Source organism: Musca autumnalis, unplaced genomic scaffold (assembly GCF_047663935.1).
Source record: "Musca autumnalis isolate F117 unplaced genomic scaffold, ASM4766393v1 scaffold_4, whole genome shotgun sequence".
In the NCBI taxonomy this organism is placed as follows: Eukaryota; Metazoa; Arthropoda; class Insecta; order Diptera; family Muscidae; genus Musca; species Musca autumnalis.
Window position 1 is genome coordinate 164542610 of NW_027411977.1, and position 18841 is coordinate 164561450.

The window sequence follows — 18841 nt, forward strand, 5'->3', positions numbered from 1 at the left end:
GATATTGAATAGTCTACACAGAACTATAAAATTTACTCTGGAAGAAGAAAAAGAAGGAAAGATCCCATACCTAGACACAGTGCACAATGGTCCCACCTGCGACAAAAATCGAAAAATCCTAAAATTGAAGTTGAGTTTTACTTACTTCGCCATTCTTCGCCACTCTCCAAATTTTTTGAAGAATGTTCGAAATATTGTCAAGTTTACAAACAATTTGGTTTTAGCTGCATATATTTGCATTTCCGTGTGTGACATTAAAAATACTGACGATGCCTCTGGTCGTTTCAGTGAATATTCCGTATTACTGTATTCTCAGTTTCTTCTTTGTTTTAATTATTTGTTTTGGTTTTTTCTTTAACGATTTAGACATTTTTGTTTTGGGATCTACTTATGAGTGCATTTTTTACATTTGTTTATTTTTAATATATGTATGATGCTACATATAATATGAAAAACAAGTAAAAATATTAAGTTCGGTCGCACCGAACTTTATTATATCCCCTACCATGAAATATTCTGACCTCAAATGGAATAATTTGTTTCCTTTCCTGTCCACGATACCAGTCGGCGACGTCTTTTGACCACTAAGAGCTCCAAATAGCAAATTACAACCAATTCGAACCGAAAATGTAGATAAAAACCTCAAAATAACTGAAATAGGGAGGTACCGTAATATGAGGGCTATACCGAAACCTGGAGCTAAGACCCAAAATTTTGGCGCAGAAGGTTTTTGATCATTGAGAACTCCAAATGGCAAAGTACAGCCAATTAGGGCCGAAAATGTAGATAAAAGCTTCAAAATACCTGAAATCGGGTGGTACCGCTACATGGGGTACCGCTATAGGAAAAAGTGGACCCATATTGAAGATTTTTTGGCTAAAGTATTTTTTACTTATTTTTAGCATATACTGAAAAAATCAGGTTGATCCGACGATTATAAATATTTTTGTCGCACCTTCCCATACAAGTGGGACCACTGTGCACTGGTAATAAGAAATAACAACAAAATCCTGTTAAACTGGTACCAAAAACCTACCGCTTCAGGAAGGTTAATACGTTACTACTCGAAACATACAAAACGAACAATTATCAACACAGCAAGAAACCTAATACATCGAGTAAGTGAAGAACAATTTAATGTTGAAAACAAACAAAAAATCAAAAATATTCTTAGCAGTAACAATTTTCCAAAGCACATAATAAACTCATTAATAAGTGAATACAAGCCAACAAAACGGACAACGAAAAACGAAGAAACAAAGAAAATTTACAAATCCCTGATATATTTGCAAAATATTTCAGAACGATCGGAAAAATCTGACATATATGAAAAAAGCAAATACACCATAGCTCACAGTTCATGCAAAACAACAAAGTCAATATTATTTAGCAAACTAAAAAGTAAAATACCTAAAATGGAAAAACACAACGTGATTTACCAATGTGGTGGTAACAGTGAAGAAAACTGCGGAAAACTATATGTCGGTACGACAAAAAATAAATTAAAAACCAGGATGTCAGCACATAAATCGGACATAAAATTAGGAATATAAACGTAACACAAAAGACTGCATTGTCCGAACACTGTAAACTACACAATCATACACCTAATATCGATGATGTGAGATTATTACAAACGGAGAATAATTACAATAACAGACTAACGCTAGAGATGCTCCACATTAACAGTCTCCCAACAACAACAAGAATAAACCACAAAACTGACACGGACAACACAGCCTATTTCTACAGGCAACTCACACGGGGGAAGAGATCATGCAAAAATGAATACTAATCAGTGCAATAATGAAACTTGACGGAGTAGGAACGCTACAATAGTTTTTTAAGTTTTTTATTATTTTTTAGTATTTACACGTAAGCGATCTTTTTTCTGTGTTTATTTATTTACCTGTTAGCATTAGAAATCACTGTGATATAGTTAATAAGTTGTACTGTGTTCATTTTAATTGTAGAACATTTCCCTGAGGATGAAATTCACAGAACTTCGAAATATTGGAAATTAAATAAATACAACAACAAAGGCCTCAAGCTCGAAAACACACTTCTTTTATTAACAATATGAATATATTTATATTAATTGAAGTGTTTTAGCCGGGGTCGCATAAAATGAACCATAACAAATAATTTATGTGGAAGCTGTGTTGGTGGTAATATTAAAAAATGGTTAAAAATGTGTTGAAGTTTTTTGAATTTTTCTTATAATTAGAGGGCGCAACCAGATAATTACCCAAACTATTTATTGGATTGTCGTGATTCCACGTCGTTGGATGTACACATAGCCCAGAAAGTCTGCGTTCACCTTACTACTTTTCAAAAACGATGCTAAAACTTTAATAAATAGGTAAATGAGATCAGTTTTTCTTTCATAAATATGTTATTGGCACTCTTTTCTACCAGAATAAAAAGAAAAATTCCTAAAAATATATTATTATTTCGAAGATAACGGTAAAAAAGTGTTACAACTGCTAAATTAGAGCCCCAAAAAGTCTGCGTTCACTTTGTATGTTGCAATAATACCGTTAATTTTTTTGCAGTTTTCTCCCGTTTTTAATCAATATTGTCACAACTGGTCATTCTGTCGTTTACACACTTAACTTAAAAAAGTAAAATATTTCATGAATGGAAAACAAGGACAACGAAATTGGCATCGATAAAAGAAAATTCTAGGTAAATAATGGAAAAAGCTATCGAAATATTGGCGAAACTGTAGGTAGAACATATTGGTCTATACATAGAGTGATAATTAACTATAAAAAATCGGAATTTTGAAGTCAATGTCCAGATCTGGACGGTCAAAGCTCACTTTTGGACGGTCAAAAATATTATCAGAACGGGAGGAGCGTAACATAACTAATATAGTTATAACAAACAGTCCTATAATTACTTCAAAAATTGTTGAAAACGTGAAAATGGCATCCAAAAAAAGTATTTGTGCGCAAACCGCCAGAAAAATACTGCATAAAGCTGGATATCATGGTATAGTCGCACAACGAAAGCCGTACATATCACTAGTGAACAGGCAGAAGCATATTGAATTTGCTAATGAATACATAAACAAGCCTCCAAGTATTCCGGAATCAAGTCATATTTTCGACCGAAAGCATGTTCTATATGTTTGCAATGAAAGGACTTCAAACTGTTTGGAGAAAGCTCGAACAGCGCTTGAAAAAACAAAATCTTGTTTTACACTGTAAAAACTGGCGAGGGTGCTGTTTTGGTTTGGGGTGTGTAGCAGCTTCTGGAGTGGGCCAACTTGTATTTATTGAATCGACAATGGACAAGTATGGTTACCTAAACATCATGAAGCGCAATTTGAACCAAAATGCAGAAGAACTACGAAATTTTGGTTGCAACAACATAACGTTTCAAAGCATACTGCTGAGACTGTAAGGTTTTGGCTCCTATATAATGCCCAGATCTGGGTTTTGACGTAAAAATTCTGGTTTGTTTATAGTTAATTATAACTCTATGTATGGACTAATATGTTCTACCTACACTTTCGCCAATATTTCGATAGCTTTTTCCATAATTTATCTAGAATTGGTGAAAATGACATGTCAAAGGCTTGGTGAAAATGACATGCCAAAGGGTTAATAAAAATGCTATTCTAGGGAATTGGTTAAGATGCTATGCCAAAGGGTTTTTAAAGATGTCATGCCAAAGAGTTGGTGAAGATGCCATTCCACCGGGTTAATGAAGATGACATGCTTAGGATCTAAAAATGAATTGCATCTTTTGGGGATCACGCTCTTGTAAAAAAAAATGAGTGAAGATGCTAAAAAAATGACATTCCATTTCATTTGCACCCATTCTTGAATAGCATCTTTGGCATCGAACATTTTGCTGGGTACGAGTAAACAACAAATCGAAAATGTTTATAGGAGACTTCGTAAAAATTTTGAAGTAAATAATCGCGGGGCCATATCGCAATTCCTTGGTATGGATAGAGTAAGTACTAACGATTTCAACTACAAACTTGATGAAATGTTAGTAAAGTAAAATTTGGTTTGAAGGATGCGAAATGTTCGAAGTTCCCCATGGAACATTTTATAAGCTCGTGTTAGTATATGAAATTCTGGTAACTCATTGATACCCTATATGCAACTCGTCCTACATATTTTGTACATCCCTTTTGTCAACTTATTCGTCCCTTCTGTGTTCTGCTTTCCAAGCAACAAGTCGTGTTAAAAATCTCTTTTTACTGTGTTTTATTTAACTTGCTTTGGTGTCCATTTAGTTCAAATCTAGTGACTCATTTTCCGCACAATTTCAGTTGACCAATCGAATTAAAACTTTGCACTTTCAGATTTATATGGCAATACATGAATATGATACCAGAACCAATATGGATCAAATTTTTCTTATGGTGCCAATATAGCAGTACCACCCAATTTAAAGTATGTATTTTAAAGATTCTATCTTAATTTTTAGGCCGAATTGGCTGTAATTTGGCATTTGGAGTTCCCAATGGTACAGAAACTTCCCCACCAAAAATTATGGACACAAGTGCAGGTTTTGTTAAAGCCCTTATATAACGGTACAACACGATTTCAGGCATTTTAAAGTTTTTATCTACATTTTCGACCTAAATTGTCTATAATTTGGTTATGAGGTTCTTAGTGGTCAAAAAAATACTGAAAAGTTAAAAATAATTAAAAAATTAAGTTACAGTGTTTTATTTATAAATGCACTTAAAACTAGAAAATAATTTTTCATGATGGAATCTCAGAAATTAAACGCTTGCAATTGAATTAAAAATTGTGACAATATTAAACTGCACGCGTGTTATTTGAGAGATTCCATCATGAAAAATTATTTTCTAGTTTTAAGAGCATTTATAAATAAAACACTGTAATTTAATTTTTTTAACGAAAATAATTTTACTGGTCGACAAAATAAATTATTATTTATAATGATAACTAACACTTTAGTTTTCAAAAGTAGTGTTATTATTGAATTGAATAATTTTATTGAAGTGAGCTGTTAAGTCCGTTCTATGCTGTGATTATCCCGAGGATCCCAAATCAGGGTTTCAAAAGGCTGACAGTGTTACAAAATTTTACTGACCGCTACAAATGTCATGATTTCATCCCGGCATAGGGAATTATCATTTGGCTTTTCAGCTTTTTGAAATGATGCATTTTTTAGCGAAAAACCGAACTCTTTAAATGTCTGGTATTCTCAAATAAATGAGAATTACACTCACTTCTCGGCTTTCCCAAAAACATCACAAAAAAATATTTGCAAACAACTATCAGCACGTATCAACTAAGAAGTCATAGAGTTCTGTAAGTTTTAGATAACATCACAACAGTTGCCTGTGAGTGATTGTTGTTGAAATTTATTTCAAATTTCCTTGCGCATCCCATCAGCTGTTTTTTGTTTGTTTTGGTTGAAGTCAATATCATTTGATTCTTCTTAAGTCTGGCTTAAACTTCATAATAACTTTCTGTTACAGAGAGGAATGTTTTTCAAAACGAACTGACAGTATTGCAAAATATTACCAATACTACCAATATTATGATTTCATCCGGGCGAATGGAATTATCGGCTTTACCAAAAAACATGAGAACAAAAATATTTGCAAACAACTATCAGCACGTATCAACAAAGAACTCGTCGATATATATTAGGCCGGGGCGATTTGAAAACCTTAATGAGCCCTTCGCGGTTCTTATTCCTGGGATTGAACTGAGCAAAAAAGTCTACTGACCATAGGTCTATCGTGAAAATCGAGCCTCCCGATTTTGACTTTAAGTTTTTTATCAATGTTTTTTGGACATTTTGGCATATAACAGCCAAACCATTGAGATTTTTGATCGAACACAAAGACAACAATTGTATCATTTTGAAATTTAAACGTACATATATTCTTTTTTCACAACGGATTTCTATTGATCCTTCTTCCTTTTAAAGGGGTGAATAATATCTTTCGAACAATGAAGCGGATCAACTTTTATTATTAGAATTTATCTTATGTACATATTTTATTTTACTACTTTACGTATACGTTTTCACTAATTCAATTAATATTACGAAACATATGCTTACATATTCGAATTTAACAGCTAAAAATGCAACCATGTACATATTTTGTAAATAGTACTACTAATTACATCTTTGATCTTAATACTATTTTGTACAACTAATACTATTCGCGTCTCATCCAAATACTTAAGTAAATCAAAATTGCAATAAAATCGCTCTCATTCTGTAGCTAGAGTTGAAGGCTTAACATCAATACCACGCTTGCCCAAGTTGATAGACCTAGATGTTTTGCTGGAAATAATAGCTAAATGGAGAGTCAAGTACAATTTTAAATTAATTTCGTTGTTTTGTTCTTCTTTATTGACGCCCAACGTGGGGCCATGTAACACGACCACTCTATCATTAACAGCCGAGGACAACAACAACAACATTGAATGCGAAGCGTACGTATCTGGTGAAGATCAGTTGGCACAGTTTACTTATCCAGGCAATGCGTTATGATGGTAATCCCATGCGTTATGTACTAGGCGATCCCAGAAACATAGAGATGTCTCTGTTGTGTATCAGTTTTGAAAAACATCCATCGACAATCATCCGGATTACGCAGCAAATTTGTGGATTGGCGTAACAAGAACGTCAACTCCTTCGATCAAGCAAAGGCATTGATCAAAAACACATTTACGCACAAGTACGAGTGCAAGTAGCAAAGAAAAGAGAACGCAGACACATTTATCTGTATGAAAATGAGGGATGTAAAACAATAACAAAATTGTGATGATGTACTACAACAACCACACACAAAACATCAAGAAGATAACGCACAAGCAAGAACAACAACGTTCGCACCCGTCAGCTCAAAATGTGCGTAGTCAGCTGATAAAATCAACGCTTGCTGTGCTTGTCGCGCATATTGTGTTTACAAGCAGTACCTCTAAACACTGCGAATAATAGAAGATCCCAGCAGAAAGAAGTTTAAGCAGGCAATTTGTGACAATTGTAACCGTGCACTTCCAGCTGAAGAGATACTCGCTGTATTTGGACAACCTTAGCAGCCAATGGATTCGCAGTTGTTTTCGAAGACTTTAACAACAAATCATAGATTTTCCAACGAGTTTTACCAGGTTGTTTGGAGAACCAACAATTCGTGATGCAAAATAACTCAAGAAGGAGATTATGAGGAGTTTTACCAGCTTGTTTGGATATCCAACAAGACTTGCGCAGCTTTACTCCAGGAGGAGGTTTCGATGACAGCTTGCTATATTATAACAGTGTTATATGCGTCTTTGCATATTCTTTAACCAATAATAATAATGCAGTTTACCGCAGCTGATTTAACCCATTGTTTCTGATGCTTAATCGGGACGATTGGAGCATCAGAAGGGGGAGACTGAAGCGGATCAACTTTTATTATTAGAATTTATCTTATGTACATATTTTATTTTACTACTTTACGTATACGTTTTCACTCAATTAATATTACGAAACATATGCTTACATATTCGAATTTAACAGCTAAAAATGCAACCATGTACATATTTTGTAAATAGTACTACTAATTACATCTTTGATCTTAATACTATTTTGTACAACTAATACTATTCGCGTCTCATCCAAATACTTAAGTAAATCAAAATTGCAATAAAATCGCTCTCATTCTGTAGCTAGAGTTGAAGGCTTAACATCAATACCACGCTTGCCCAAGTTGATGGACCTAGATGTTTTGCTGGAATCAATAGCTAAATGGAGAGTCAAGTATCATTTTAAATTAATTTCGTTGTTTTGTTCTTCTTTAACAAGTTATTATTTTTTAAATCGGTTAACAAATAGCTAAGTTATAGTGGTTTAAATCTGAAAAACGCCACAAAAAAATATATATAAAATGTAAATGTAATATATATATATATATATATATATATATATATATATATATATATAGGTCCTAGAATCTATAGAAACTCTAAATTTTACCACAACACAAGGAAGTGACCCAGTACTATATTCTGAAATTCTGATTCATTGAAAATATGTATACAGTGACTGTCACTTAAAATGAGGCAACCTGAAATAAAAAATGTAAACGTTGCTTGAATAGCATCAATGGGAGTTGAAATTTTTGTTTTTCTAAAAGCAAACATGATCACGACATTCTTAACAATGCTTCTAAAGACTATTTCCAAAGAAAAGAGCAAAAACTTTTGTTCTAGTCTAATATGGAGCAAGACTGCCTGATATAGGACTTTCATTTAATATATCATTTAATTGTTTGTACGTACTCTTGACATAACCGCTAATGATTTTTCAAGTCATTTGTTGGAAAATAACTTCAGTAACTAAATTTTCTCCCCAAATTTCCTACAAAGGAACACTAAATACGATCATTCCAAAATTACGTCAGGACCATCATTCTTTCTGTAGCAAACAATTACATAACTACTGAAAACGATAGGAAACCAATTATTCCAGCATTCTATTCTGAGTACTAAAATTGCATAAAAAGCCAACAACTTAGTAATTATTAATGTTGTTGTTGTAGCAAAGCATGTATGTTCGTTCGTGTATTATTTCAGTTATCAAGTTCCTCTGTATCCAGACTCAAGAATTCTGCAACTTGGACTGGTTGCGTCCATAAAGAATGAGGAGACAGGTGAGTGGGGTTCGCTGGGCAGTTGAATAAATGCAGAGTATCGTGTGGTCCCAATCCACATGCTGGGCATATGTTGGGTATCGTGGCGTCAATTCTGGTCCAATACGAATTGAGGCGGCAGCATCGTCCGGATCTTAACTGAGCTAAAACCACTCGTGTCTGCCTTGGCAGCTGACGTTCTTCTGCTGCGATGGATGGGGGATGGACTCCAAGTGCGGCATTCACACTGTATCTTCGCACTGCTTGCGCAACCATGTTGGTGTGAATGCGATTCAAACCGACCAGCGACTTGAGAACCTTGTTCCTACTTCTGATCTTATTGCAAATAGCTGTGGCATGCGCGGACGACTTGAACATGCTATCGAACGTTACACCCAGTATTTTAGGGTAGTTAGTGGTCGGAATCAGTGCACCATCGACCAATATGTTCAGTGGGAGCCTCATCTCAGCCGTCCATGTGGTGAACAGCGTGGCTGTGGATTTAGCGGCGGATATTTTCATATTCCTCAGATGGAAGAACTGCACTAGGTCAGCTATGTAGACATTTAACCTATCACATTTCGGATGGCATCTGCAACATCGCTCATCGTAAATTGTGGTGGTACCTCCTCGCTGGAAGAGCTCTTCTTATACGGCGCAGCACACTTCTCTTCACCCTATCACTCTCAGGGTGCTCTATGAACTGCCGGTTAAAATAACACGCGCACCTCTTTGGGTCAGTTACTGTCACGCCGTTGAAAGTAACAGCCGTTCTGTCATCCTTCTTTTCCGGACTGGACAGTGATTTAACCGTTACCTACAATTTTCTTATTCCTGCACCAATGTTACATTGCTTCAGATGGTCTAGCCACTTTTTCCGCTTATGTTCGGCTACTAGCCTGTTGACTTCAAGAGTAAGTTCTCTATCTCTTGGATCTTCGGGGTTCGTACGACGAAGCTCAATTTGCAAAATTTGGTCTTATTTCGGGTATTAGACCAGCTTGTATGTAGCGAGCGGCTGCCTCAGTGATGATGTCTCGGAAAGTTCTCTCAGCTACCCGAGGATCTGAGGGGGTGGGCAATTGTCTGAAGCGGTGATTGGTAAATTCTCTGAAACATTGCCAATCAGCTTTCCCATGGTTCAGGAAAGTACGGTGTTCAGAGGTTATGAAGTCGGGTGGTCTGTTTACGGAGACGATGATAGGAAGGTGGTCCGAACTAAGGGATATGACGGATTGCCAGGATACCTGGTGCCACAATGGTGATATCTGGCGAGCTGTGGCAGTTCCTCTAATACTCGTAGGAGCGTCTTCATTCACCGTGCAAAACGTGGAGCTATCGATTTGCTCTGCCAGCGCTGTACCCCGCTGGTCATTACCTAGGACGGAGTGCCAAAGCTCATGATGAGCATTGAAGTCCCCTAGCACCAGACGGTTATCGCCCTCTAACAGCAAACTAATATTGGGCATATAACGTCGGGCACAGCTATTCATCGGCGGTATGTACACATTAAGCAGCTCTACCTCGGCAGTACCACACTTTACTGCTACCCCCATACACTCCATGTATGGGTCGCTAGTGCCAAGCTCAAGCGAGATTGGTCTGTACTGGACAGACTGGTGTATTAGGAAGGCAAGTCCCCCTCCTCCGCTTCTTGTGCGATCCTTCCGCAAAACATTGTAACCATTACAACGTAAGCTACAGGTGGCGGTGAGCTTTGTTTCCTGGATCGCGGCGACCATGATGTTTTTCCGACTCATAAAGTCCACAATTTCACTGACCTTATTGCGGAGACCGTAGCAATTGAATTGCAGGAATGATGCATTTCCGGGCGGTTGAACAACAACATGTGGTATTAGATGCTGTATCTCGTATTCCGACGACGACATAGAAGACGCGAATGTAAACCAAATATTTTTGTTTACCATCTTAAAAACAACTTTTCAGCCTACAATTTTTTTTTTTTGAATTTTTGAAAATCTCAAATCGTTTCCAAGTTGTCAACGTTTAAATTTTTTATTTCAGGTTGCATAATTTTCAGTGACAGTCACTGTTTATCCGGGATACAAAAAATTACACAAGAAATGAATTTGCGGCTTATTGCAGCTGATTTCAATTCATAATTAGGAATTGATACATTAAACAGCGGGGCTATATTTAACAACAATTATAAAAAAAGCACACTTCATTGGTAACATTGAGCATTTTAAACACGTTTCGCATACATTTTATTACAATTACACTGTGTAACATTTTTAAGGTAATCTTGTGCAAATAATTTGAGCTTAAAATTTTTTGAATGCACTGACCCAAACAACGGATACCCTAGTTGTGTCTTGTTGTGTCAGATCCAACTTGTATTTTATGGCCTCATCTAAACATGGGTAACTATTGACTTTTTAAAGAAATTCTGGGCTATATCTATGTGAATCTTCATTTGCAGATAAGGGCAAGAATAAAATATTTGGAGAAATAATGAACTCGAAAAGCTACATTTATTGCCTAAAATTTTATAAAATATCGAAAATTTCCATAATTTGTATAGATTTTGCACCATCTCTCCAAAGTATTAATTGTTTCATAATGTTTTCTTTTGAAGACTATTTGCTGGAATGTAATACACAACACTTCAGAACATGCCATTGTTGTAAAATGCCTCTATCAAGTTGTTTTCAGTATATTTTTCAAAGACAATTTAATAAATATGTCAACAATGTGGTGAAATCCGAAATGCGAGAATAAACTGTTGGTGTGAACTGTGTTTGAAATACGCGTTGTAAAAGAAATGATGCAATATACCGCTGAAACAAGTAAGCAATTTAGAGTTTCAGAACGTTCTCAAGAATTGCTGAGAACGTTATTTGGAAGATTTTTGCAAAAGGTTACTTTTTTCAACTCAGCTGATACTGACCATAATTTTAGCAATTTTGTAAAATTGTCTATATTTTATCGATTTTGATGCCCTAGATGTAATTTTTCTTATGGGGTCCATTCAAAAGATAAGTTCTGCTAGTTAAGGGCTACAATATTGCCGAAGATAGCAAAGCCATATTTCTAATCGTTTCTGAGATAAAGGCCCGATAAATCCAAAAAACTGTAGTTTTAGTCCGGTATACGGGACATACTGGAGGTTGTTTGTGCATACTGGAGGTTGTTTGCATTTTTAGCGTTGCATAGTGTTATCAAAAAAAATTTAAGAAGTTTTACTAAAAGTTGCGAGTAAATTTCCAACAAACGTCACCTTGACCGGCTATTAAACCAAATAATTGACAAAAAATGTATTTTTTATAAATACACGCAGCCGACACTTTTTGACAACATTTTAAAGTATTTACTTTAAATGTATGAAATATGTTTTTCGATTTATGCCCAGCTTTTTCGCAAAACTGGCCAATGTCACTGTGCCAAAAACAAAAACCATTTTCTTGACACTAAAGTACTAATGCAAAAGACATAATCGAGATGCAAAATATTATTAAGATAAAGACAGAAATCACAAAAATTTTACTTGGTCTGGACACTTGTAGCTTTACAATAATAATATTATACGTTTTGTATTAATATAATACTTACATGAATGACGACAGTGTTTACTGCAATATCATCCTTCAGTACTAACTTATATTCATTAAGATGGAAATATGGGGAGTTGTCATTGACATCGTCGACTTTAAGTCTAACGTACGCATATCCAAATTTTCCCCCTCCATCAGTGGCTTTCACCAATATTTCATACATTTCTTTTTCTTCTCTATCGAGAGATACTTTGGAATATATTGAACCTGTGATCTTGTCTATTTGAAATATTGAAGCCATATCGTCACTGGGTATATCATACGTTATAGATCCATATTTTCCAAAATCATGATCATTAGCTTTTACCTGAAAATAAAAATAACGTTAATAATAAAGTAAAGCAACATATTGCAAATTTATTACAAGAATTTCATAAAAAAAAAAAAATATATTTCTTTCGCCAACTATAACATAAAGTTCGACGCAATGTTAAAAAATCGCCTTCTTGAAACGAGTATACTACCTAATTTTATTAAAACAAACCTTAGTGTCCAACGTTCATACATACCCAGCAAAATTAAATGGAAGTGATTCCATGTGAAATCATGATTTCACTGGTTCTTTTTCATGAGTGCGAAAGGAGTCGTGAAAGATCAACATTTTTCATCGAATTTCATGAGCGCAATTAAAGTCGTGAAAGATCCGATCTTTTTCATCGAATTTTCATGAGTGAAATTGAAGTGGTGAATGATCCGTTCTTTGTCATAATATTGTCATGAGTTTAAATAAATTGATAAGTATCCGCACAATAAATTATCAAATACTCATGTACCCGAATAATTGTGTACTTGCAAAAGTAATTGTTAAAATGAAAATAAAAGTCAGATGAAAGTGATCGATTGTGGCAAAATTTATATACTTTAATTAAAAATACAATGTAAATTTATATAAAACACAAGAAAAATATATTTTGTGTTTGTTTCGTTTTGTGGATACTAAAAAGAAGTATGAAAAAGACCCGGTCTATAAACCACGAGCTCCACCAGCTTACCAACACCGATATAGTAAAACATATCGAGCTGCAATTATTGGATTGGTTGGGCCATGTTAACAGGATGGATAAAGATGCCACCGGCATATGAATACGAGCCATTTGACGTTATGCGACCCGAGAGAAGAACAAAACCAAAGGCCAAATTGAATGTGATACCACAAAACATGGCATCTAAAATTAGAGAAGTAAAGTAGAAGATCGGTGCGTTGGGAAATATATTATTAGCTCGGCTCATGGAACAATATGATCTGCTTCGTTTTGTGGATATAAAATGAAGTATGAAAGAGACCAGGTCTATAAACCACGAGCTCCACCAGCCGACCAACACCGATATATTAAAACATATCGAGCTGCAATTATTGGATTGGCTGGGCCATATCAACAGGATGGATAAAGATGCCACCTGTATAATAATACGAGCCATTTGACGTTATGCGACCCGAGGGAAGAACAAAACTCCAATAGAAAGGCCAAATTGAATGTGATACCACAAAACATGGCATCTAAAATTATAGAAGTAAAGTAGAAGATCGGTGCGTTGGGAAATATATTCTTAGCTCAGCTCATGGAACAATATGATCTGCTTCGTTTTGTGGATATAAAAAGAAGTATGAAAGAGACCCGGTCTATAAACCACCAGCTCCACTAGCCGACCAACACCGATATATTAAAACATATCGAGCTGCAATTATTGCATGACAATGAACTGGTGCAACATGGGTATGTACCCAGCAAAATGTTCGATGACAAATCATGAGTTGAATCATGGGTGCAAGTGACATGTCATAGGTGAAAATTTAGGTGAATCACCAATGACATTAACAAGGGAGTGACACACACTTTCACCAATTCATTGTCATAGCATTTTGCACCAGTTCATTGTCATAGCATCTTACACCAGTTCATCATCATAGCATCTTGCACCAGTTCATTGTCATGGCATTTTGCACAAGTTCATTGTCATAGCATGTTGCACCAGTTCATTGTCATGGCTTCTTGCACCAGTTCATTGTCATGGCTTCTTGCATCAGTTCATTGTCATGGCTTCTTGCATCAGTTCATTGTCATGGCTTCTTGCACCAGTTTATTGTCATGGCTTCTTGCATCAGTTCATTGTCATGGCTTCTTGCACCAATGCTTTGGATCCGGATTTTCGACAATCAGAAATAAAATTTGCAATACAATTATGTAATTTGTTAAATTAATATGAATACAATGCACAGATGATTTGTATCGCCGGATGATTTTCTTTATTTTGTATGTAATTTTCAAAATTATATATTATATTAATCTGCAATATCATATTTATCTCTTCCGACGGCTGCAAGATATTTCTTTCAACTTGGGGGGTCCGTTTTTCCAATATTCGATAAATTATGTGTCAATCTCTGAACCAAGCTCATCATTCGGGAAATCTAGTATAAATTTGAATTCTGTTATGTTATTTCAAAAGAAAAAACTTATCCTGTAATAGTTACCATGTTATGGTCTCTTTTATAATTATTTTACCGATCTTCTACTTTGCTTCTCTAACTTTGGATGCCATGTTTTGTGATATCATATTGAACTTGATCTTTCCATTGAAATTTTGTTCTTCCCTCGGGTGGCGTAACGTCAAATGGCTCGTATTTATATACCGGTGGCATCTTTATCCATCCTGTTGATTTGGCCCAGCCAATCCAATAATTGCAGCTCGATATGTTTTAATATATCGGTGTTGGTCGGCTGGTGGAGCTCGTGGTTTATAGACCGGGTCTCTTTCATACTTATTTTTATATCCGCAAAACGAAGCAGATCATGTTGTTCCATGAGCCGAGCTAAGAATATATTTCCCAAAGCACCGATCTTCTACTTTACTTCTTTAATTTTGGATGCCATGTTTTGTGGTATCACATTCAATTTGGCCTTTCCATTGGAGTTTTGTTCTTCCCTCGGGTCGCATAACGTCAAATGGCTCGTATTCATATGCCGGTGTCATCTTTATCCATCCTGTTAACATGGCCCAACCAGTCCAATAATTGCAGCTCGATATGTTTTACTATATCGGTGTTGGTAAGCTGGTGGAGCTCGTGCTTTATAGACCGGGTCTTTTTCATACCTCTTATTAATATCCACAAAACGAAACAGGTTTCCAAGCACAAAATATATTTTTCTTGTGTTTTATATCAATTTACATTGTATTTTTAATTAAAGTATATAAATTTTGCCACTATCGATCACTTTCATCTGAATTTTATTATACCCTACACCACTATGTGGGGAGGGTATTATAAGTTGGTTTTGGCCAAAAAGTTTGTAACGCATCGAAATAATGGTCGTAGACCCATACTTATATATACCAAAATGAATGTCTCGACGAGCTGAGTCGATCTGGCTATGTGTGTCCGTCCGTCTGTCCGTCTGTCCATCTAAACCTTGTAATCACGCTGCAGGTCGCAATTTTGATCGGATCGTCACGAAATTTTGGAAGTTGATGGGGGTCCCGGAGGGAAAGAAGCCTATTGATTTTGGTGATGGTCGGATAATATTTAGGGATCGAAATGGGCAAAAAACTTTTGTGGATAAAAAGACAACGTTTTTTTCCAAAGCTAATATCTCACCTTCTATACGGGGTATACCAAAAGCAAAATCTGACAATAAAAGTAGAAAATATCACCTTTCTAATGATGTAAAGTAGGTTCTCGTAGGTGATCAAACAACGAAGATATCACAATAGTCGCAAATAAAACCCTAATTTTCATGTTTGCGATTTTAATTATAATGACGAATATCACATCTTTGGTTGGGGACTTTCCAAAAGCAAAGCAAAGCTATGAAAGTAGAAGATCCCATCTTTACAATGATGTAAACTAGGTCGGCGTAGGTGACCAAATAACGTAGATATCACAATAGTCGGAAATACATCCCATTTTTCCACTTTTTTGGAAATCACGCTACAGGTCGCAATTTTGATCGGATCGTCACGAAATTTTGAGGGTTAATGGGGGTTACACAGATGAAGAAGCCTATTGATTTTGGTGATGGTCGGATAATATTTATGGGTCGTAATGGGCAAAAAACTTGTTTGGAGAAAAAGACAACGTTTTATTTCAAAGCGAATATCTCCGCTTCTAAAAAGGGTATGTCAAAAGTAGAAAATATCACCTTTCCAACGATGTTACGTAGGTTGTCGTAGGTGATCAAACAACGAATATATCGCAATAGCCGCTAATAGAAAACAATTTTTCATTTTTGCGATTTTAAAAATAATGACGAATATCACAGCTTTTGTTCGGGACCTTCCAAAAGCAAAGTCTGACAATGAAAGTAAAAATCCCATCATTATTGTTTTATTGGGGGTCCCACAGAGGAAAAAACCTTTTGATTTTTGATAATGGTCGGATATTATTCAGGGGTCGGAATGTGAAAAAAATATTTGGAAAAAAGACCAACGTTTTATTTCAAAGTTAATATCTCCCTTCTGTAGGAGATATATCGAATGCAAAACCTGGCAAGGAAAGTAAAAAATATCGCCTTTACAACGATGTGAAGTAGGTTGTCATAGGCGGTCAAACAACAGAGATATCGCAATAGTCGGCAATGCATCCCTTTTTCCATTTTTGTGCAATCACACTACGAAATTTTGATCGGATCCTCACGAAATTTTGGGGGTTGATGGGGGTCTAACAGAGAAAGAAGCCTATTGATGGTTGACATACATCCCACTTTTCCATTTTTTATTTGTGTTGTACTGCCGATGCACTTAAATGCGTTTCAAAAAAATTGACCTGTGTTAATGAAGACATTTAGAGCTGAGCTATCCCAATTTTAATATTTTGAACTTTATTAGTCAAAAGCTTAGGAATAGGGGTAGCGGTGTAGGGTATCACATAGTCGGCCCCGACCCGACTATAGCCTTGGCTCACTTGTTTTTATTTTAACAATTAGCCTGCCGGTTATACATACATACTTTGATATACAGAGCCGCTCACTTGAATAGAAGCCCCCACCAAATTTTATTCAACCTCAATTTTGTCGATTTATACAAGATATGAAGTGTTTAAGTTCTACTTGGCTATACAGAAAGATTGTATTAGAATATCGATGCATATATACTCTATATTGAAAACGAAGTACTTTCAATAGAATTCAAGATATGTACATCTCTCCTGATTAAGGATACACCCATATAAACTGCTGTGGCAAGGATTCTTATAAATATCATGTGTAATGCCTTCAAGTGTTGCCTTATTCCCTCAACAAGTTATTTTTGGAAGCGTACTGTCTACTAGAGTCGTATATTTTACGCATAAGTCATTCCCATACATTTTAGAGAATATTTACCACTGTAGAATATGACGGACCCTTCAGGATATCCGCTTTTCTTCTCAAAATGTTAAGTCTTGATGAAATGGTGATGAAATTACCACTCCGGACATCCGAAAATACTTCTCACTACTGGAAATGTCTGTTTTAGAACTCCTTTGTAATTTGTTGTGCCCATATAGGGTGAAAGAAATTGACGTTCATGTCTCGGGTTTTGGTCTACAGATATCAAACCGATCAAATTTGAAGCAAACAACTAACAACAAAAATGTACCTTAGATCTCAATAAACATCTTTTTAGAAAATACGAACTCTGTATAAACGGTTGTTAAAGGTCAAAATAGCAAAGTATATGGGATTTTTATCCTGTTTTCTCTGGTTCTGATCCACAAATACTAAATCGTTCAATATTCAAGACAACAATCAACTACAATAATGTAGCAAAGATATCAGTAAACAACTTTCTGGAACATACGAACTGTCAGTGAAAGGTTCTAAAAGGTCAACATATGCGCAGAGAAGAGATGTTGTAGAAACAATCGTATTCAAAGAGCAAAATAGTGTATTTTAAAAATTTGAAAATATATATTGTTGTTTCAACCATAAATTTTGTGCCAGGAAACATAATGACCCAAAATATATTGTTGCACCAAATATATATATTTTCAGATTTTTAAAATATAGTATTTTGCTCTTAGAATATGATTGCTCCTACAATAATATCTCTTCGCTGCGTGTAGCAAAACACTTTAGCAAATATTCAATTTTTATATTTTTTTCTCCGATTCTGGTCCATAGATACCAAAACCGTCCAAAATTTAAGAATAGTCAACTACAAAAATGTATCTAAGATCTCAGTAAACTACTTTCTAGAACATATGAACTTTCTATGAATGGTTCTTCAAGCTCAAAGTTCAATTATATTTGCCCATTACACTGTGCGACACAAAAATTATTAACCATATTCTGACACCACAGCGGGATAGAAGACTAAAAATAAGAAGATACGTGTCCCAGCGTTTTTCTCTTTCACTTCAACTTTAGCGGTTATGGGCCCCCAAAGACCTGAGGCCTTGATGTCAAAAGGGATCATTTTGTCAGGCACATATCTTCTACACCGCTAAGAATTTGGGTTTACTCGTAGAAGAAAAGTTGTAGCTCTCGTGTTAAAGAATAATAATTGTGAAAGCATAAAATCCATTCCACCTCACCTTCAAGATCAAAATCATCAAATTTCCCTTTTAATTTTTTCTCGGATTTTAGTGTACAGATATCAAACCGATCAAAATTGAAGGATACAACCAACTAGAACAGTGTACCTTAGATCTTAGTAA

General features: G+C 35.4%; 1 protein-coding gene across 7 annotated transcripts in view; it reads right to left on the bottom strand.

Moving 5' to 3' along the window:
* kug (FAT atypical cadherin kugelei) overlaps positions 1 to 18841 on the bottom strand; it is a 651494-nt gene that overhangs the window by 154269 nt on the left and 478384 nt on the right. For all 7 annotated transcript variants that reach the window (XM_073986279.1, XM_073986278.1, XM_073986280.1 and 4 more), the window contains one exon: positions 12206 to 12514. In XM_073986279.1, the coding sequence (XP_073842380.1) occupies positions 12206 to 12514 (309 nt within the window). The remainder of the gene's footprint in view (positions 1 to 12205; positions 12515 to 18841) is intronic.